At 41.7% G+C, this 21,284-nt stretch overlaps 2 protein-coding genes and 1 non-coding gene across 5 annotated transcripts; 1 reads left to right on the plus strand and 2 right to left on the minus strand.

Moving 5' to 3' along the window:
* Window positions 1-754: 754 nt before the first annotated feature.
* On the minus strand, window positions 755-13,935 carry kctd17 (potassium channel tetramerization domain containing 17). Of its 2 annotated transcripts, none has more exons than XM_061221779.1 (7): window positions 13,435-13,935; window positions 9,344-9,452; window positions 8,734-8,825; window positions 8,311-8,406; window positions 6,937-7,062; window positions 6,089-6,218; window positions 755-4,098 (listed from the first exon to the last, which is right to left on the minus strand). In XM_061221779.1, exons 1-6 carry the CDS (start codon window positions 13,756-13,758, stop codon window positions 6,123-6,125), a joined length of 843 nt encoding a protein of 280 aa, XP_061077763.1. In that variant the 5' UTR covers window positions 13,759-13,935; the 3' UTR covers window positions 755-4,098; window positions 6,089-6,122. The 2 variants fall into 2 exon arrangements, with proteins under 2 accessions (XP_061077763.1, XP_061077754.1); XM_061221770.1 differs by having other exon boundaries at window positions 8,311-8,409; window positions 13,435-13,933.
* Window positions 13,936-16,426: 2,491 nt separating this feature from the next.
* On the minus strand, window positions 16,427-16,499 carry trnar-ccu (transfer RNA arginine (anticodon CCU)). The gene has a single exon. It is a non-coding gene; the product is annotated as a tRNA-Arg (tRNA).
* A 508-nt stretch (window positions 16,500-17,007) lies between these two features.
* cby1 (chibby 1, beta catenin antagonist) lies at window positions 17,008-19,660 on the plus strand. Of its 2 annotated transcripts, none has more exons than XM_061232803.1 (5): window positions 17,008-17,060; window positions 17,957-18,058; window positions 18,200-18,305; window positions 18,404-18,516; window positions 19,215-19,660. In XM_061232803.1, exons 2-5 carry the CDS (start codon window positions 17,981-17,983, stop codon window positions 19,293-19,295), a joined length of 378 nt encoding a protein of 125 aa, XP_061088787.1. In that variant the 5' UTR covers window positions 17,008-17,060; window positions 17,957-17,980; the 3' UTR covers window positions 19,296-19,660. The 2 variants fall into 2 exon arrangements, with proteins under 2 accessions (XP_061088787.1, XP_061088786.1); XM_061232802.1 differs by lacking the exon at window positions 17,008-17,060 and adding an exon at window positions 17,070-17,361.
* Window positions 19,661-21,284: the final 1,624 nt, after the last annotated feature.

A 21,284-nucleotide genomic window follows, 5' to 3' on the forward strand; every position in this document is an offset into this window, starting at 1 on the left:
ATTTCTGTGCATCGGCATTTAATGGATAGCAGTCAACCAGACTGCATAGGTTTAGTTAACGTTCCAGCGACTCTTGAGAAAGGAAAATCCCAAAGGGAAAATAAGCTCCTGATAGACTACCTGTATTAAAACTAAAAGATATCATTAGATAGGATGAACACTTTTAGAATGTGTCAATCTTTGTATCTTTGTATGTCATTGTGATTATCAGTTAATATTCTTCTTTTGCAAATTGTAACTTCTTCCTTTTTGTTTGTCACTGATGCAGTATATTTTCCAACTGTATTTATTTTCTTAATTAATATTAAGTTAATATATTCTTTAAAAATTTGTCAGTGTTTTTAGTTGAAAGGTATACGTTAGATGTTTAATGTATGGTGTTGTAAATTATGAGCATACAAATGACAATGTACTTTATGTACTGAATTGTAAATATCTGTAGTCTTCGTATTCCTCAATGGAGTAACAATCATGTGAAAAAGTCTGCTTCTTGATGGTATAACTTTTCCACCCTTAAATGTTTTAGAAATTATTTCTAAAATACCTTTATTACCTTTAGGAAGTGACGCTCTTAATTAAAAAAAACATCCTTCAGTGTATTGTGACTGCGTTAAGAATTTCTAGATTGTGTTGTATTGTGACCTGTGCCAATTAAATTATTTTTACATAATGAATCATTTCCAAAGTGATCCTTGAAGACACCACGATACTATTTTGCAGCAGACCTTATTAACTAACAAGTAAACACTCAGTCTTTTTGAAAAAAAAAAAAGTTTTATTCATGTGCAACTGAATCCAATGATGATACAAAACACAACTTCAAAAATGTGGAGGATGCCTGCATTGGGCTGTTCTATTTATCTTAGAAATTCATGAAAAGATTGCTCATACTTAAGGACAAACAACAGTTTTATTTTCAAGCCGGCAACATATATACTAAAAATAATTTTCAAATGTTTCTTGCATTTTTCGCAAGAATAATGAATGTTGAGGTTCAGAGACACACAAAAAAGACACCGATGTTCATCATGGAGAATGACTAGCAAAAGGTTGTTACACACAATTGTTCTTTTGGTAAAGCACAAACATACAGTATTCAAAATGTTTTTTGTGCCATCCCTAAAATAAACATTTTCTCATCTTTATCACAACCATGATTGTATTTTTGCAAAAACTGTGTGGACGGTCACATTCAGATTTGGTCTATAAGTCAAGTCAAGCACAAGCGATCGGCAACAAGATTACTCGTACCGAGACAGAACAGCCCATACAATTTCAATGAGGTTTTCAGACCCAGTATCCAAACAGAAATTAAATATACTACAATATATTGTAAAAATATCACTTTAATATATTTCACAGCAGTGTAATATATTCAATATATGAATGTGGCAATTTAATATCCATATCCTCCTGATTACCTTTGGTCCCATAAAATGGGGAGGACTATGTTTATAAAGTGATGTGATTCCTACACTCACAATATAGATGTAAATACCCTCAAATTAACTGGGACAGTCTGCACTTTAACCTCACCCATTTCATTTCAAATCCAATGTGTTGGACTACAGAGCCAAAAGAACATAAATTGTTCTGCACCTCAGGACCAGAAACTAAGGTCCCCAACAGGGGACAAAATTCATTGCCAGGCCTTAGGAGGATATATTGTGAAGTGTTGTAAAACCTTGCTGATACATTTCATTTCAATATATTTTCAGTATATTCTATTTCTGTATGGGCAGCCACTGTACAGAATGGGGAGGTCAGGATACAATCTGTGCAAGGCTGACCATTAGATGTTCTACTATCAAAACGCCATCGACTGCCCCCAGAACCAGCCGACAACATCCAATTCTAGAACACAACAACTAAGCTATGAATTAACAATTACCCATAGCATTGTCTTAAAAAAAACAACACAATAAATTTTACAATTGGAAGTAATAAAAATGACTTATTTGGGGCGTTCTTGCGACAAATTCCAATTACGTTCAAAAAAGATGCAACTGAGTATTACAGGAAAATAAAGAATACAAAATATAATTTAAAAAAGAACAGACATAGAAACAGGTTTTGGGAAATGCCAATGACCATTGCAGTTGGCTATGGTTTGGTTGACTGTCAGTAGCAAATGTGAGGCAAAGTTTACTTCACAGTAAATTAAGTTAGGCTGTTACAGTCTTTGAGCATCAAACATAATCTTTTGGCCCCTTGCAAGGTAGTTGTACAGTTTATCACATGCACTCCCCGTCTAAAAATTACATACTGTACACTCATATCAGTAAAAAACCAAAAGAAAAAAAAAAGTAGGCCGCAGACACACCTGTACCAGATACATGGCCTCTGTCTTTTCTGCCGATTGTCTTAACAGCCAACTAATCTCCACTATTTATGACAATGACGGAAGGTACTGAAAGTAAAGCCAGGCACCACCCCATCCAAAAACTACAAATACATTATTCCTCTAATTGACCTGTGCTGAAACACATTCCTCCAATTCCATAACAAGCAACAAGCGCACAGGGGGGGTCTGGACAGAAGCCAAAAGTGGGATTGAGCAAAAGAGGTAACAGGGCAGGGCTCTTCAATGAAGAGGGACACGCGTGGAGAACTCTTTAGCTCCACAGAGCATCGATGGCCCCTGTGACATAACTGGATGTCCGTGTGCCTACCCATGTAGACAGTGACATTGGTACAGTCCACACACATGCAGGAGCGGACTTAGCTGCAGTACATTAGCATACACATATAGAAATACGCACACACATATAGATATATACATAACCTTTCCTATGACCTGGATCGAAACAACATCTTTCTTTTTTCAAATAAATACTTTTACAAATATAAGCAACTACTTTTCATTCACGTCACAAGTCTATGGCATTTTATTTATTTATTTTTGCTTAACTCAAGGCACCAAATGCTCTATATTGCTAGTAAAAACAGTGGAACAATTACACTGCGGGCCTGACATTTTGTGAGAGTACTATGTGCGCTTTGTTCATGTGTTCTTGGTACAGATGACAGCACACCAGATTACCCAGACTGTAACCAGCTCAAGACAGGAAGGGACGAACACCCCGTGTTCTTCAATGGGAATGCTTGTTGTCTTTTTTATTCCAAATTATTTCACCGTGTAACATATTACACTGAGATATTTTCTCCGTATACTGTACTGTTGTCCCACCTTAAGATCCATATGGGAATACAAAAATGCTTTATAGGACCTTGCATAGGAAAGGTCATTTATAAACGTGGCAATGATATTGCAGTTTATTTTTTCAAACACCATTTTGAATGTTCTCAGACCTCTTCATACATATGCATACACAACATTTGAGGCATTTGTTTAACAGGTTTACATATCAATAACTTTCATTTCAATCAACTCATACTATTCTCTGATATTCCTGCAAGGACTGTTAAAGTTAGCGCCCATTATTGACAGTGACTTCATCTGAAGCAGACCAGCTCATTACAAGACATCAAAGCCAGGAGGAAGACAGGAGCTCCATAAGAGTGCCTGGAGCATGATGGAGGCAATGCTAATTTCAAATGGTAATGTACAGGTAAGCAGCACTGGAAGTAAATTGCTTGAAATATTTTTGTCATAGGTGTACTTATTTTGCTACTTGTATGTTTTATCATTGGAGAAATAAATTAAATTTTTGGTTATTTCTGTTGATTTAATTACAAATAACTAAAGATGTAATTTATTCATCAGAATTCTTTGAAAACACTGAGAACTTAAGTATACACACTGAATTATTCAATTTGATGAAAACGAAAAAGGCATTTCATTTTCCATATTTCTTGAGTCTTGACGGCAAACTGTACACCTCTGCCACAGGGAAAAACAAAGAACAGATTCTGTACTTTGGGTGTGAGATTTGGGTCCTCCATACTCCTTTCAAACTGGTGTTTGAAGCAGAAATGAAATGGGGGTTTTTTTTTTGTTGTATTTTTTAAATAAAGCTGCGGTAGTAATACAAAAACCATAGCAACGTCCCGTCATCGAACACATAAATATGCACCGTTAGCTAAAAAAATACAATTCTCTGCAGTCTACATCCGCGATCCGTGGATCTGAAAGAGCTGAAAGACATGGGGAGAAGGAGAGAAAGCAGGGGAAGGAGAGAGGAGTCAAATGCAGCCCTGAAAATATTACTCCTACATACAGCACGTTCAGCCTGCCTGTAGCAGCCATGTCTTACAACTCAGAGACATGACCGTAGCTGAGATTAGCACAGCAGAAGCATGAGCCTGTTTTTTTGATGTGGATGGTTATAATGACGGTAGTGAGCCATGAACAAAGAAATAATGTTTTTTTCCGTAAAATTCTTATTCTGCATTTTTTCATGTTGAAGATGGAAAATGTGTTTGGTGTCAAGAAGTCAATGATGGAGCCTCATGGTCTCTCGCTCTTAGCGTTGTTCTCCCTTCCTATCTCCCGGTAACTTTCGTTCATATGCGTCTCTCCGACAGTGTCAAAGGCCTAATGAGTGCTATGGTCCGTATTAACTTCAGTTTCAATCTACGTCTGAGAGAATATGTAGACAGGCCAGATTTTCCAGCTCTGCTTTCTGGGCCTCTTGCATTAAGGTGTGTGTGTGCGTGTATGTGTTAGTGTGTGTGCGCATGTGTATGTGTATGTATGTGTGCGTGTGTGTGTGTGTGTGTACCTGTGCATATGTGTGTGTGTGTGCGTGTGCATATGTGAGTGTGTGTGTACACGTGTGCGTATGTGAGTGTGTTTGTGCGGGTGTATGTGTGTATGCGAGTGTGTGTGTGTATGTGTGTGTGTGCGTGTATGTGTTAGTGTGTGTGCGCATGTGTATGCGCGTGTGTGTGTGTGTATGCGTGTGTGTGTGTGTGTGTGCGTGTGCATATGTGTGTGTGTGTGTGCATATGTGAGTGTGTGTGTACACGTGTGCGTATGTGAGTGTGTTTGTGCGGGTGTATGTGTGTATGTGTGTGTGTGCGTGTATGTGTTAGTGTGTGTGCGCATGTGTATGCGCGTGTGTGTGTGTGTATGCGTGTGTGTGTGTGTGTGTGCGTGTGCATATGTGTGTGTGTGTGCATATGTGAGTGTGTGTGTACACATTTGCGTATGTGAGTGTGTTTGTGCGGGTGTATGTGTGTGTATGCGAGTGTGTGTGTGTATGTGTGTGTGGGTGTGTGTGTGTGTGCGTATGGGTGCATGTGTGTGTTTGTGTATGAGATCTTCTCGTCTGTGCATTCTGTATATATCTGAATCCCCTGCACACAGGAGATGCTACACTAACTGCAACAACAAGAAAAAGGGCCTGGGCTAATCCATTCCACTGCACTCTACTATTCAGCTCCATTCCAATACAATATATGTCATCTACAGTGTCAAAACAACATGACCAGCGCATACAAAAGAACCTAACTGCATAACTGACATTTTCATCATGATTAACATTAGCAATGAAAAAGCAATAGCCCCCTTAATAACTGGTTGCACCATCTTTAGCAGACATAATCGCAACCAAACACTACCTATAATTTGGCATCAGTCTCTTACATCGCTGTGGAGGAATTTTAGTCAACTCTTCTTTGCAAAACCAGTCATAATGGAGGAAATGAGGAAGGGGGCAAATACTTCTCTACTGTACAGTAATGGGGAAAGCCCCTCCCATTTTGTCATTTATTTCCATAGCTTTTCTATTGCCACTAAATGCAGCAGCAAATGCACTGCCATAAACCCAAGATTTCAGAATATTCCATCGCAATTGTAAATGGGCCACACCGCTCTTCAGAACCGTGACAGTGCATTAATACGATGGCAGACAAAGCTTCGGTAATGTCAGTGTAATTTCCCCTAACAAAGCATATTACTGAGGTTTTTTCAGGTTGGGGCTCGCTCAAACACTAAATACACTTCAGTCAAAACAGTGGCTGTCGGGTTTATAAGACAGGACAAATAGCCCTGTTGGGTATGATTCTGTGCAATGGAATGGATAGGCCCAGGACACGAGGCCCAGGACACGAGGCCCCCGTATTTAACACCCTTACTTCTGTGCCCCTCCGCCAGACCCAACGCACTGGGAGTGCTCCTCACCCATTTAAATGTCTGCGACAACACAACACGACTGTTAAACGCTATTCCACTCGCTCGGGGTGTCATTTGTCTCTCCCTCCGCCTCATCTCTCGCTTCTCCATCCTCCTCCTCCTCCTGCACTTCTGAAGCCTTGCCCAGTTAAAGGGAGGAAAACAAGGTTGGACAAACACACAAACAATCAATCGAATAACAAAAACTGAATTCGATGAGGATCAGTGGAAGGTGAGAATGAGATCTGCTGAAGTTGAAGTTGCCTGAAATGAAACAGTGGCATATAAATGTCACAAACGCGTGCACACACACCCACCCAAACACCCACACACCGCACACACACACACACACACAAACAGCCTTACACTGCCCTGTTTACCTGACTGTGCAGTGTGGAGCAGTGCAGCAGCCAGAGAGGCGGTAGCGTTAACCGCTGCCGGTAACGTTAACCGCTATTGACGGTAACACACATTACAGGTACAACACTAATGCTTCAATGTTCCAAAGTATCGCCATGAACTCACCTCACTTTCGCTGTCAGCAACAGTGTGGGACCCAGCAGTGAGATCTTTCATACTGACACATGTGTGTGTCTGTACATGTATGAGTGACTAAACATATACTTGCCGCTGTTGCCTTGAGCACTGCTGTGTGTATGTGTGTATGTGTGCTGTGTGTGAAGTGGCCATTGTGTGCTGTCTGGCCCTAAACACTGCTGTGTGTATGTGTGTATGTGTGTATGTGTGTATGTGTGCTGTGTGTGAAGTGGCCATTGTGCGCTGTCTGGCCCTGAGCACTGCTGTGTGTATGTGTGGATGTGTGTTGCGTGTGAAGTGGCCATCGTGTGCTGTCTGACCTTGGTCTTGTGGCTCTGTTCTGCACTCATGCCTCCGCCGGATGTGTGGAGCTCCTTGGACACCACACACAGGAACTCAGCCTGGTCTTCCGTGCCGTAGCTGTAGGACGAGCCGATGTTCACCATCTAACAGCGGCGCAGGGAGAGAGCGGTGTAAGAGACGGCACACGCTTCCATCCAGGCCAACAAGCTCATCGCTTCCTCCTATACAGGGTAAACCGCAACGCCGTCCTGCTCCGGAGGACTTTTAATCAACAGGACCTTAAAGGAATACACCAACAATTTGGGAAATATACCTTTTTTTTCCCAGCCTTTGACGAGATGTTAAATTTTATTTTCATTTTTGTGCATTCACTGGCTCACTTTCCAAGCTACACGTCCAGGGGAAACATTATTTTAAACGAGAGACGCTGAGCAGGCAAGAAGAGAGGCAGAATCCTCTGAGCCGCTGGAACAGCAAGGGCCCGAGGGGAGAGGCCGATCCGGTGAGGATTGGTGGTGTAAATGCGGGGCTTGCCAACCTGTGGGACTCATTCAGTGGGATTTGGCGCTGCCGTCAATGGGAAGGCTCGATATATATCTGCCGAAGCGGAAGGCGTGCAAAGAGAAAGCACACCGTGTCACACTGAATGATGATTTTTTTCAGCTATAACCAATCCTGGAGTTATTGAAACATTTTTCCCCAAAATAAATTGTAAAAAACGTCCCGGGCCTGTTGAAGCTAATGGTCAGTTGTCCATCAAGTAAGAGACATTTATCACTATATAATGCATTACAGTATTATCATCGTCATGCATGAGCAAACAACAACAATAATAATAATAATTTATTTATATAGTGTTCAGTGTTGCTATACGTGCAGTTGGTCTATCACTGTAGAAATCTCTAAACGTGCTAAATGCCGATCAGCCAGCGGAAGACGGAAGGATACATGTGTGTTCAGCGGTTATAGTTCCAACTGTCCAACTTCTCCGGAAACAGTCTGGAACGTTTTTACCAATATACACATACACCATACCTTGTGCAAATAAGATGGCTTTGGAGTTGCTGTAAAGTGTATTTTTTCACTTTAAAGGAGGTAGGACTCCTATAGGTTTCAAGACTTTATGCTAAGTTAACATGTTATGCTAACCTGGAAACCGAGCCAGCGAATGCACCAAAATGACAATGAAATCGAACATCTTGTGTAAGTCTGCGTAAGTTGGAAAAAAGGTATATTGCCTAAAATGTTGGTGTATTCCTTTAAGAATCTCCATGTCATGAAGATTGGGAACGCAAAACCGATGGTCACCTTTTAGGGCTCTCAGCATTGTGGGGATGTAGTCACCGTGTGTCAAACAGACCGTATCCAGCAAAATTAATCAGCACACTGACCTGCTCAAATTTCCAGCCGTCTGACATGGTCGACACCATCTGAGTCAGCTCCTCCTCCTGGCACTGCAGCACCCGGTACACATGCTTCGGAGGTACCTGCTGTGTGTGTGTGTGTGTGTGTGTGTGTGAGAGAGAGAGAGAGACAGAGAGCGAGAGAGTGATTGACTTTTGGTCCCCTTCATATCACATTATTCTCTTTGAACACGGTATTTATAGACCAGAGTCGGTCACATAGAGTAGGAGATGACAAATTGCGGGAGGGAACAGATGGAAGAGAGCTTGAGAGAAAGAAAATGGAAGAGTCGAAGCGTGAATGATGGAGTGAAGCGGAGGAAGATGGCAGATTTGACGTGACAGAATGTCCAGTATGTGTTAACATGGAGCTTCTCGGTGCGGAAGGAGTGCGTGCGCATTGTCTCTCACCTGTGTTGCTTTACAGTCACGTTCTAAGATCCTCTCCTTGATCAGTCTGATGAGTGGGGTGATGTTATAGAATTCTGCTTCTTCTAAAACACCTGGAAAAGTATAATAATAATAAAATAAAAAAACACATTATTTTTCACAAATACAACAACCATCAATCACTCCAAACGACTGTCTTCACATTACAATCAGTGTTCTGCCATGGTTCCTTGGGCTCATTCCAGAAGTGACAAATTTGTGTGCTTTGCTTTCAGGCTGGAAATACAACCATGGCAGTATTCTGGAAGTGTGGACTTCCTATACCAAGATGATCAGGATTGATGGCTGAATATAGTTTTGATATCACACATGCCAGGCTGATGTATGGGAAACTGGGAATGGGAGCAGGGGAATGGGGAAGTGGGGAATAGGAAGGAGGAAATGGGAAGCAGGGAATATGAAATGGGGAATGGGAGCATGGAGAATGGGAAACTGGAAATGGGAAGGAGGGAGTAGGAAACCCGGGAATGGGAGCAGGGAATGGGAAATGGGAAACAGGAAGTAGGGAACAAAAGCAGGGGAACAAGAAGCGGGGAACGGGGTAGAGGAGGCCGGTATAAAAACAGCAGACCTTCCTCTGCCAGCTCCTTGTTGTACACCAGCTTTCCGTGCCGCAGGTAGTTCAATATGGGGCCAAAATAGGTGGGGTCTCTGTCAATCACGTACGCTCCGGTTTCATCCTACAGGAAAGGGAGGGAGGGAAACCACTTTACTTCTTAGTACTTCCACAGTTACTTCTTTGTTTAGCAGATATCCTTATGTACCCGTACAAAAGAGGGACACAGCTAAGTTTTTGTGCTGTTTACTATCCATTTATACAGCTGAATTCATTTTCACTGAAGCACTGCAGGTTATGTTCCTCATTCAAGGGTACCATCATTCAACAGCAGTGGGAATTGAACCTGCAGCTTCAGCAAACATTACCGGCATAGTGCAATCACTGCCATGCATGGGACCAGTTGGCTTCCAAACAATAGTAAATGGAGACTGAATTTCCTTTGTATTGATTACATTTTTCCTCAGGCCAGAGAGCTGTTGTGTAAATGCTCTTCGTGTGAAAACCAGTGTAACTCCTCCTGATGTTTTATTTTGAGAAAGAAGAGGAGGAGGAGGAGAAAGGTGCCAGAGCACAATGTTTCATCTGAAAAAGAGCAGGAGTGTGGGGGTGTAAACAGAGAGAGAGAGGGAGGCAGAGAAAGAGAGAGAGAGAGAGAGAGAGAGAGAAAAGGAAATACAGAGAGAGATAGAAAAGAAAAATAAATACAGAGGGAGAGAGAGCGAGAAAGAGAGACTTTGGCTTTTGAGAGATGACATGTTCAGTCACATTTGCATGGTCTGTGTCACTTCCTGCTTCGCTACCTTTACTCTTTACCCCCTAGCTGTTTCCAGGCAGTGGGATATCTATGGTGGCACAGAGATTGAGTTACATTCACGTCACTCAGCCTCTTCTTCTGTGGACCTGCCTTTACACGGCTCTGTGAAAGTGCATTACACGCAGAGCCTGAGGCACACAGAGAGAGGGAGAGCGAAAGCGTGAGGGAGAGTGGTGGAGAAAGAGGGGGGAGAGATAGAGGGAGCGAGGGAGGAGGGGGGAGAGAGAGAGCAGGAGGGGGGGAGAGGGAGAGTGAAGGGGAGAGAGAGCAGAGAGAAATATAGGAAGCGAGTGAGAGGGATAGAGTTACGGAGAAAGAGTGAGAAAGGAGAAGAGTGGAGAGACAGATAAGGAGAGGGGATACATAGGGGGAATGAGTGAGAGAACAGGGGAACAGATAGGGTCAACTGAGAAAAACAACAATGCCATAAGAGAGCAGCGCTCTGTGGGGAACGTAGAGAGAGAGAGACGGGGGGAGATAATTAGAGACTGATCATGGAGAGGCATGAGGATGCCAGAGAACGGAAGGCAAGCAAGACGCAATATCGTTTGGCAGCCAAAAAACCCCCACCCTACCCTGCCTCAGGTACCAACACCGCTGGATCTGGCGTGACTCAACATGATAGCAAGGATTTCAACACCCGCATGCCATGCATGAACACACATGCACCCACACGCATACACACACGTACACACAGAAACACACGTACACACATATCCACTTGCCCCTGCATGCAGTGAGCGGTACTGTACATTGCACTCCATACACTACACAGCCAAACTGCTGACATCAACACAGACAACAAATAACACGCAAACATAATGGACTGCAAATAATTATGCAAAACAATACAATGTGCAACAACAATAGGGCTTCCACATGCCGAGAGCATTGCAGGTTATTGCATAAAGATTGTTTTCTAAGCAGTCCATTGAAAAGCACCTGCACACAAAAGCTTAGGCTTTGTTCAGTGAAAATTATGACTTCCACAACACATCATTGACATGCACGGCTGGTTCTCGACTCAACGCAACTTCTATATTAAGCAGCCTCATTTATTCACAAGGTCAACTGCCAGAACTGTACTGACATTAGATCAAACTCATGTTTCTACCTTGTGTGTCGTCAGTTTAACAAACACCTTGCATTACCTGGTACACAGACTAATTTGGCAGTTAGTTCGTTACCGTAGTTGCTGCACTCACATGAAATCACATTTGCGACAATGTGACACATCTGACAGTCTTATAAAGATTTTACCCGGATAATAGCAGACCTTTGGCACGTGGTGGCATTAACGCAAACGAATCAAATGCGGTTAACATCAATTCTATGTCGTGCGTTAATGTTTAACCAAGCGTTTACACAAGGAAAGAAGCAGTGCCATGTCCGCGGGGGATTTGATCCCAGTAGAAATACCTGGTTGGCACACACAGGTTTTGTTTATCTCTATGAACAACTGTAAACACACACATACACACACACACACACATATCAAATGCATTCACCACCATTACTAAAAACTATTTTGAAAAGCAGTTGCATCACAAAACGCCAGTGCCAGTGTTATAATCTAGAAACAGCTTGTCTTCTGGAACCATGACAGCTTATTTTCCTATTGTGACATCTGATCACATGACCACAGCCGTGTCACCTTACGTTACAGTAAACTGCCAGACACCCCCCTCCGAATCTGCGTAAGTCAATATATAGATATTTGTTCACATACAAAAGCCATGTCAATTGCGTGAATAAGACTAGTCACTCAGTGTCCCCTTCTGTAAACCATACTATTACTTTTCTTGCTGCATATCCACACTCATCTTATCAGATTAAATAGGCGAGTTCAGGCAAGTAGAGGAATCTAGCTCTGAGGGAAAGACATTTTAAATTCAAATCTGTATTATTAAGATCACTTAGCTCTTCGATGAACAGGAAGAAAAATAATTACTAACATACTGTGCAAAAGTAAGTTGGAACAAAGCCAACTTGAACACAGTTTTTCAATACAAATGTGTATGTATCATTCTACTTCAAAACAAGGACATTTCCATTAAGACTTTTTGTTTTGGTTGTCTATCTGAATAAGTATGTTACTAAGAGTCGGCATCACTTCCCTACAGTTTTACATTCCAGATACATTTAATGTAAAGTATACAAAGGCTGGCGTAATAATAAAACAGGAGTGAAAATGGCTCCTCATACTTGAGAGAGGAAAACAGAGGGACTAATCTTAATAAAGCAGTGGGCATATTACATTATTGGCATTTGGCAGACACTCATTTACCTTAACCACTATGCTACAGGCCGCCCTATTGTGGACTGTGTACACAACAGTGCAGAAATCTTCCAGAGGTCTGCTGCTATCTGCTACCATTGCATCACAGTGCAGATCCAGTGATATACATCTCAACGATGCCACTGGAGAGAAGACTTTGTTGGGACTTGTTGGCCTTACCTACCAACTCCTCCACTCCAGTGAGACACAACTGGCTTTCCCTGCAATACAAGAGTGCAGACCGAGCCCAGTTTAAACTTATCACTGTGCGAAAGAGGTAGAGCCCAGGGTAAAAATAATGTTGTGAAATGACAACTGAGAATTCGAGAGATGGACAAAGAAGGGGGTAGGTTTGGAGGCGATGAAGCTCAGACAAAGATATTACATGATAGAGGCTCAAATTGGACGATTGCTAGGGAAATGTGGAGGGACAAGGAGATTGGAAAAGGGAGATTGAAAAAGCGAGGAGAACCAGTGGAGCAATAGGGGTGGATGGCGTAAGGAGGAGATGAAGGAGGGTTCTGCACTGAGATTAGTTCTCTCTCTTAGCCAGGATTCTCTGTCCATTCCTGTTCCCGTGAAGGTCATTCACTCACAACCTCCCCCATTCATCGATTTGTTTCCAGAGCTGGAGCAACACTCATTTTACAGTCCACTGTGCACAAGAACTGGCAAACACAGAGGAATACCAACATGGCCAGCTTTCAGGAACGACTGCATTAGCACCTATTTTGCGTGATTACTTTACACACCCTTGGTGGACTAGATTCACTAGAGAAATACAGTCTGGAGGCACGCAATAGAAAGCTGCTGTCATACAAATATACTGTACCGCCTTGCATCCCTTCATCCACACACGAGCTGTGCACGTGCGCGGCCATCTGACTGGGCACCGCCGTTCGCTCCGTTAGTTGCATTTCCATAATAAGAGTGGCCGAGTCTAGGATACCGGTTGCTACTGCGTAACCGGTTGCTATCAGAACCCCTCTTACCCAACAAATCTCGCCTTACCGTGTCTGAGTGCAGATCTTGCTGCTGGCATAGCCGGTAGAGAAAGGAAGTCTGCTCTTTCAGCAAGGTCTGGCGCGTTGTGAGAAAAACGGTGCCACCGACGTTCAGTCGGACCCATTTCCCATTGTTCCCCCCTGTGCCAGGATTGATCCCAGAACCGTTGCCTATGATTTGACTCGGAGTTTCCGACGCGCTGGTTTCGGTGGGGGACGGGGTAGCTGTGGTTGTGCTTTCGTTTCCATCGCTGTCTTTGTTGTTATTGTTGTTGTTATTATTGTTGTTGCAGTTGCTATGAGTAGTCGGTAAGGAGTTGACTTCCGACATCGCCTCCGACACCCTTTTCCGTTTGTCCGGCGTTGCCAATAGAAAATATAGGGATGTACAGTATGTGGACGGACGGGGGGTTGTTTTTACTTCCGTCCCTGTTCGTCTTTCCGTCACCGTCTAGCTGCACAGTATTCCCTCTCCTAACTCACAGCGTTTATTCTCCGCCTAGACAGTGCGCACCACGCCTCCTGTTTTGTGGCGAGTGAGGAGCGGGGGAGCCCACTCTTGAGGCGTATTGCATTATGGTCGTTGTAGTTTGAAATAGACTCGATATTTCCTAGCGGAATTGAGTTGTTTTTGGAAGGAATACGTTTTAATTTCAAAACAATATCCCAGTTTTGTGGTAGCTACTGTATATATGCAGCATGTAGCAGGTCTACACATTTCAGTGACCATGACTTGCACTCCTTACTGTTGAAATTACTCTACTGTTTTTAATCCATGATTTTCATTTTGGTTTGCTGTTCCACCAGGGCTGGCTGGCCATGTTAGACAAATAGGCGCCCTACTAAGCAGAGGGGATTCGGATAACTTTCAATTCCATTTCAGATATAGAGTTACTGCACTCAGGAGGGTTATCAAAGTGGGAGTAATTTTTCTTGTCATTATATTTATATTTCAGCATTTATCAGACATTACATGTTATATAGACATAATGAATCAATTAATTCCACCTTGTTTAACAGCAGTGCCCCAGCTGGCAATCTAACAATCTACAAGCCCTGTTCCCCAAACTTTATGTTACACTGTCACCCAGTCTGTCATCGGACAATATGAACGCATGCTACCATGAATATATTAATCCATGACCCTATTTCACTTTAACACAACTGCTGAAGCAGCTCTAGAGTTTAAATACTGTTTAAATAATGAAATATCAAATGCTGAACAAAAACTCTGATTCTAAACTGATCATTTGCTTCATCTGTTTTCAACCATGCATCATTTTCTATCATGCTTTATTTTCTCTTTCTAAATGTCCACATGCATACATGTCTATGTATGTGTACATATCAAGTAATGCATGCGTTCCAGAGTGCACATTATGCATACTGCACATTTGTATTGCTGTATAGGTGCCTGAGCGAGTCCTCTAATGAGAATACGCAGCACTGTTTACCTACCACAGTGTTTCTGACAGCAAGCTTACGAGAGGGTATGGCGATCATCCAGAAATGTTGTACAGGCCTAAACATTTGTAAATTGATGTGTATTTTCGGAGATGTCAAGTATTAAACAGTACATATGGAATACATTAAATATTTTATGAAATTATAAAAAGCACATTAAACATGCAAATGTAAATGCAACCCTTTTAAAAAAATAAAACTGTTGTTAGATAGAAAGCAATGCATGGATGTGTAATGCAATGCACAAGTGCAGGCTGAGTGTGTAAGATTCGATACAAATGGTATTTGGCTCAGATCAGGGAGCTACAGTCCTGAAGGAGGTTTATTTCTGGGTATATCACAGATGATTCCCATCTCCCCAGAGCCCATAGGAGGCGTCTGCCCCCCACCAGAGTGGTACCTGGAGAAGGTCTGGGCCCACTGCTCCCTGTTGCGTGCCATGGTGTGCCATGAGCGTACCCACTGCCAGGCCAGCAGTCTGTGGGGCATCCCCAGGGAGAACAGAAACAAGCGTGTTGTAGATGCTGCTGGTTGCCTGTGCCATGAGGAGGATGCTGCCCAGGGGGTAGACGTCATCCAGGGACACCAGAAATCTGCAGGGGCCCAACAACTAAATCTCAGCTATCCTGAGCACCACCTCTGCTCAAATAGCGCATTTTTCTTTAAGGAGCTACCAAGCCTTTTCAAAGAAGACTTCATCTTGCTTTGTATTTTGGAATCAATAAACAAAACAGACTCTACTTGTGCTATCAGTGCAAATGGTTTATGAATCCTCGTGTACTGGACATCTTTTAATATAAGTGCTAAACATTGGTATCGTGTGTAAACCAGTGTGTGATAAGATGTGTATACATAGACCTATAGGTTATGAAATTGCGTGTATGTTGAATAGAAATACACAGAGATAAGAGTTCACATCGTATCTTGTAGCCTAGGCTCATTTGTTACAGTTACATTTTATCTCTGGTGCACAGATTTAATGGTTTGATTTAATTTCCCTAATGCTGCAGTGCATAACCTCCCTCTCCACCTCCCTACACTGACCAGGGTAGCTGCTGAAAGACATCCTGAGACATATAGCCTGAGGGCCTAGTGGTGTAGATGCACAGGGTAGCCGCAAAGGTGCACCCGCTAGAGTGAACCAGCAGGTTTTCCATATCCTGACAACATTTGGGGGTAATAGAACATGAGTGAATATGTCAGCTAAATATGTTCCTTTGGCTTAATTTCAGAGGGCAAAACCAAAGGGGAGATGGGAAAGGCCAATGGTGTTTAGAACATTATTTTTTTTAATGTTAAATTTATAATATTTAGCAGGGAAAAGATACCTTTATTTATATGTATTACTACATAACTTTTTGTCCATATTTAGCCAGTTAGCTGTATTTCCATTGAAAAACCTTGCAATGTAAGGGAAATTGCAGTGAAGCTTTAGTGTGTTCCAGAGCTTTAGAAGTGTGTTACATGCATTGTTTGTCCCATTTTTTATTTAATTGCAGGAGGATATATCAGAAACCACTACGGCAGAAAACAGACACCCCAGATGGGACTCGAACCCACAATCCCTGGCTTAGGAGGCCAGTGCCTTATCCATTAGGCCACTGGGGCGACGGACAACAGGGAGGGACAAAGACAAATGTTCTCTTTCTATCAAGGTGAATTGAAACGAAGCATATTTAGCATCCGCATTTTAAGCGCCTGTAAGCATTTATATTTACGATATTTAAATAATATATGACGAATATGACCTTAACGTGTACTACTATATTTTACTGAAAAGTTAAAATAGGTATGTAAACTAACACGAGTGTTAATTAAACTGTTGACTGTTTGGGAAATCTCCATCAACAAAAGAACTGACGCCATCACCATGGAAACTCAATTTCCGCCTGGCAACTCCTATTTGGTTTCTTTCCGAGGGAGTTTGTTATTTTTTAACGATATATCAGTGGCTTTAAAATACTTTTTATGTACAATAAACACATTGACGTCTTTCAATCATGATAGTAACAATATATATATATGCACTAATAACAATTCTACGCACGAAACATTTTAATACAACACATTTTGCTGGTGCTTTGTAGATTTGCTCCCTGTTTTCGTGCGAGATAAAGAATTCCATTTCCGCACATGCGTTATGGTTCGAGGTACGCGTCTCTCAGTACGGTATGTGCAAATTACCTAGCTACGAATGTCTTCTGGGGTTTTTTATTGACCGAGTCTAAGATATGTATAGGAATAGGATGCGCTAATATGAATTGAATAGAATAGTTAACTTGCCATACAATTGACTCGTTATATATTATAAACAGTTAGACCACTACCGTTTCAAGCTAGTTTCTCTCGCTAACTAGCCATTCAAAGTAGTAAACATACTGGAAAAACAGCATCTATTAGCTAATATCAAACTTCCTAATTATCTTGAATGTTTTGGAGGTAATAATTAAGCCAAGATCGAAAATTCCAGGTAAGCATTTTTAAAAATACGAGTGTTGGTAAGCCGTAACGTTAGTTAGCCAAGTTCGTTCGCTAACATGTTTCAAGCAAATTGTTGAACGTGTTAGTTCGACCTGTAAACATCGTGATGGCTATCCCCATCTTGCACATTTTTCCTGCTTGTTCAACTGTATGGGGATACATTTCAATGCTTGCATTTGACAACTAAAATCCAGCTATGACCAGCTTGAAATACCAGCTGTTTCAAAACATAGCTTGAGCTGGTCTAACTGGACAACCAGCCACCTGCTGATTCAAAACTAAGCTTTAGCTGTTTTTCAGCAGGGAAATAAATTATAATATGCTATTGAAATGTGGAAAATATTGAAAATTAAATATTCTTTAGCAGATTTGTAATAGTTCACATCTAGAGAGCAGTAACAGTTGCCATCCTTGACAGAGGAGGACCTAATGAACAGGAGAGGATAGCAGTAACATTTGCTATCCTGGACAGGAGAGGATCTGATAACAAACAGAATACCCTGTCCTGTCATACAAGCTAGTTGCATACCTCACTGTGCTTGTGAATTACATGATTTTTCTGTAATTGCATTACTTGATTTCAGACGCTGCTGTTACCTCAGTGAAAGATGCCTCTTTTTGGAAATACCTTCAGCCCCAAGAAGACCCCTCCTCGCAAGTCTGCTTCCCTGTCCAACCTACACACAGTGAGTCAACTTCTTGAGCTCTGCAAGGGGGGGGGGGGGGGGGGGGGGGTTCCCAGTTTGTGGGTGGATGTTCACTGACTCATGTTTTATAAAGGGACAGTCATGGTTGCAATGCTAGTCTGTCTTATTGCTTTGATGCAGTTGGACAGATCCACCAGGGAGATAGAACTGGGACTGGAGTATGGGGCCCCTGCAATGACCATTGGGGGTCAGAGTTTGAAATTTGAGGAGGGGCAGTGGATTTCAGGTGAGCAAAAATCAGATAAAGCAAAAATGACAGACACATGCTGTTGTGCAATGTGGATCTCTGTGACAGTCACATGCTCTACGTGTCTTGGTCCATAGAGTCTGGAGGCACTGTTTCAGGGAAGGAGATGCAGAGGTTGAAAAAGAGGAACCTGCAGCTGGAGGAGGAGAACAACTTGCTGAGATTAAAAATTGACATCCTGTTGGACATGGTGAGTTCCCTAAACACAATTAATAGTGCTGCATACCTGCTGGCCAAGGTGTATACTGCCAGCTGTCGCACAGAGCTGCATAGCTTTTGGATTGGCAAATGTCTGCCTGCCCACGTAATTGTACTTATGGTGCTGAGTATGAAGGAAAGAAAATGTATTTCCTTTTTTAATTAAATGTTGTAATAAACTTGTGAGTCTGAATGGGGAAAATACAGACGTTAGACGAAGGGAAACTGAGTAAACCCAAAACACATTTTTGAAAATTATTTCACATTGACATATCACCCATTCATGCAAAAAAGGATTTGCCATAGTTATTCAACCAATTGATCAAATGTAATCACTAGATTCAGCTGATTAAACCTTACCATCAGAGGGAAGTAGTCAACACAAAGTTTCCAGAAGCGTACTATGCCACGATCAAAGAAAATTCCAGAAGAGATGAGAGATTGTTTTATTGTAATATGCATGTCCTAGTCCTGACTTATAAAGATGCTATGGCAGGATCTGAAACAAGCAGGGCATGCTAAAAAACGTACCAATTTGAATTAAATACATCAAATAAATGAAATCTTTTAAAAATCCGTTACCGTTCAGTGTGGCAAATATGCAATAATTGAGGAAATCAGAAAGGTGGCGCATGCTTTTTCAAGGGACTGTATTTGGCTGAAGTCTCAGATCATGTTGTCTTTTATCAGTTGTCAGAAACTACTGCTGAATCTCATCTATTGGAGAAGGAGCTGGATGAAGTGAAGAACCATAATCGGAGAAAGAAGTGAAAGGGAAGGCCTCCAGAAGAGGAATAAGGATGAGACTGGACTAGACTGCAGATGTGGAATTTAAATTTAGAGATTCAAGGATGTATAATATGTAATTTTGTATTGCAGGACGTCTTTTTTTTAAATCTATGAACACTATTTCAATATTTTTTATCAACTTCATAGGACCAGGCGATACACACAGAGTTAACTGTTCATAAGTGAGATTAATTTATTTTATGTTGCTTACTATGTTTAAGTAATTTTCTCTTGGCTACATTGTGTCTTAGCTTTTCTTATTTTTGCACTGCATTTATCTGGTTGTTTGCTGATTATTTGGATTCATTTTTTACATTTTTTTAAATAAAATGAATTCATTTACAGAAGATTGTCTTTTATTCAATTACCATGGACACCACACCCGCTTTTTCACAGCATTCTAGTTTACACCACTGGTGACTGCTGCCTTAAAAAATAACATGTTCTTTACATCCGCATCGTTGGGAGAAAGTGAACAATCCTATGTGGCCTGGGTCAAGGTTGAATCCACAAAGTTCACACCTACATAGTGCAGCATTCCAAAACACAGTGCTGAATTTAGCTCAGTGAATTTATCGAAAGAATTGAAGCCATTTAATGCTGTTATACAGATTAAAAGCAAAGCAGTACTTTCTCCTTCCAACACAAGGAGTCTGCTGAAGATTCATCTCAAGCCTCAATTCAAATTCACATTCAGCTTTATTTCTCGCATGGGGATATTCTAGTTACGAGCACGTGTATGCATAAAACCATAAAAATGGCCAGACTGGTTTGAGCTGACATAAAGGCTACGGTAACTCAGATAACCACTTTGTACAATTGTGGCAGCAGAAAAGCATCTCAGGATGCACAACATGTCACACCTTGAGGCAGATGGGGTACAACAGCGAAAGACCATGTTGGGTTCCGCTTCTGTCAGCCAAGAACAGAAAGCTGTGGCTGCAGTGGGCACAGGCTCACCAAAACTTGACAGTTGGAAGACTGGAAAAATGTAACCTGGTCTGATGAATCTCAATTTCTGCTGAGGCATACAGATCAGAATTTAGCACCAACAGCATGAATCCATGGACCCAACCTGCCTTGTGTCAACAGGCTGGTGGCGGTGGTGTAATGGTGTGGGAATGTTTTCTTGGCACACATTGGGCCTGTTAATACCAATCAATCATCACTTGAATGCCGCAGCCTATTTGAGTATTGCTGCTGGCCATGTGCATCCCTTCATGGCCACAATGTACCCATCTTCTAATGGCTACTTCCAGCATGATAATGCACCATTTCACAAATCAAAAGTAATCTCAAACTGGTTTCATGAACATGACAATGAGTTCAATGTTCTTCATTGGCTTTCCCAGTCACCGGGTCTGAATCCAATAGAACACTTTTGGAATGTTGTAGAATGGGAGATTCACGGCATGAATGTGCAGCTGACAAATCTGCATAAATTGTCTGATGCAATAATGTCAACATGGAACAGAATCTCAAAGCAATGTTTTCAATATCTTGTGGAATCCATGCCACAAAGAATTGAGGCTGTTTTGAGAGCAAAGGGAGGCCCTACCCAGTATCAGTATGGATGCTAATAAAGTGCTCAGTGAGTGTATGTAATATGCTGATTAGAGAATAATATCCAGCACAGTTTCATTGCACAAATTATCCACAAATAAATATCCTCAGATGTTATGAGGGCCAGAACCTTTTTAACCTTGGGTTGCTGGAATACCTGTCTTAAGACTGCAGCTCGTCTATTTTCAGCTGGGATTAGGCAGATTTAATCATTTTTCAAATGAATCATTCGTGTTTTCCGAACAAGTGAAGCCTTCTAGCACCTGGATTGGCCCTGACGTGTAGGCTATATTTTTTACTGCTCAAGTTTGACAGACAATAATTAAGAGATAAATTATAGATTTTTTGTTTTTTTAAATGATTAGGTTCATATTTTGTCGGCATTTGTTTAGTTCGGCATCTTGAATG

The sequence above is a fragment of the Conger conger genome, chromosome 2 (genome assembly GCF_963514075.1).
Source record: "Conger conger chromosome 2, fConCon1.1, whole genome shotgun sequence".
NCBI classification, from domain to species: domain Eukaryota; kingdom Metazoa; phylum Chordata; class Actinopteri; order Anguilliformes; family Congridae; genus Conger; species Conger conger.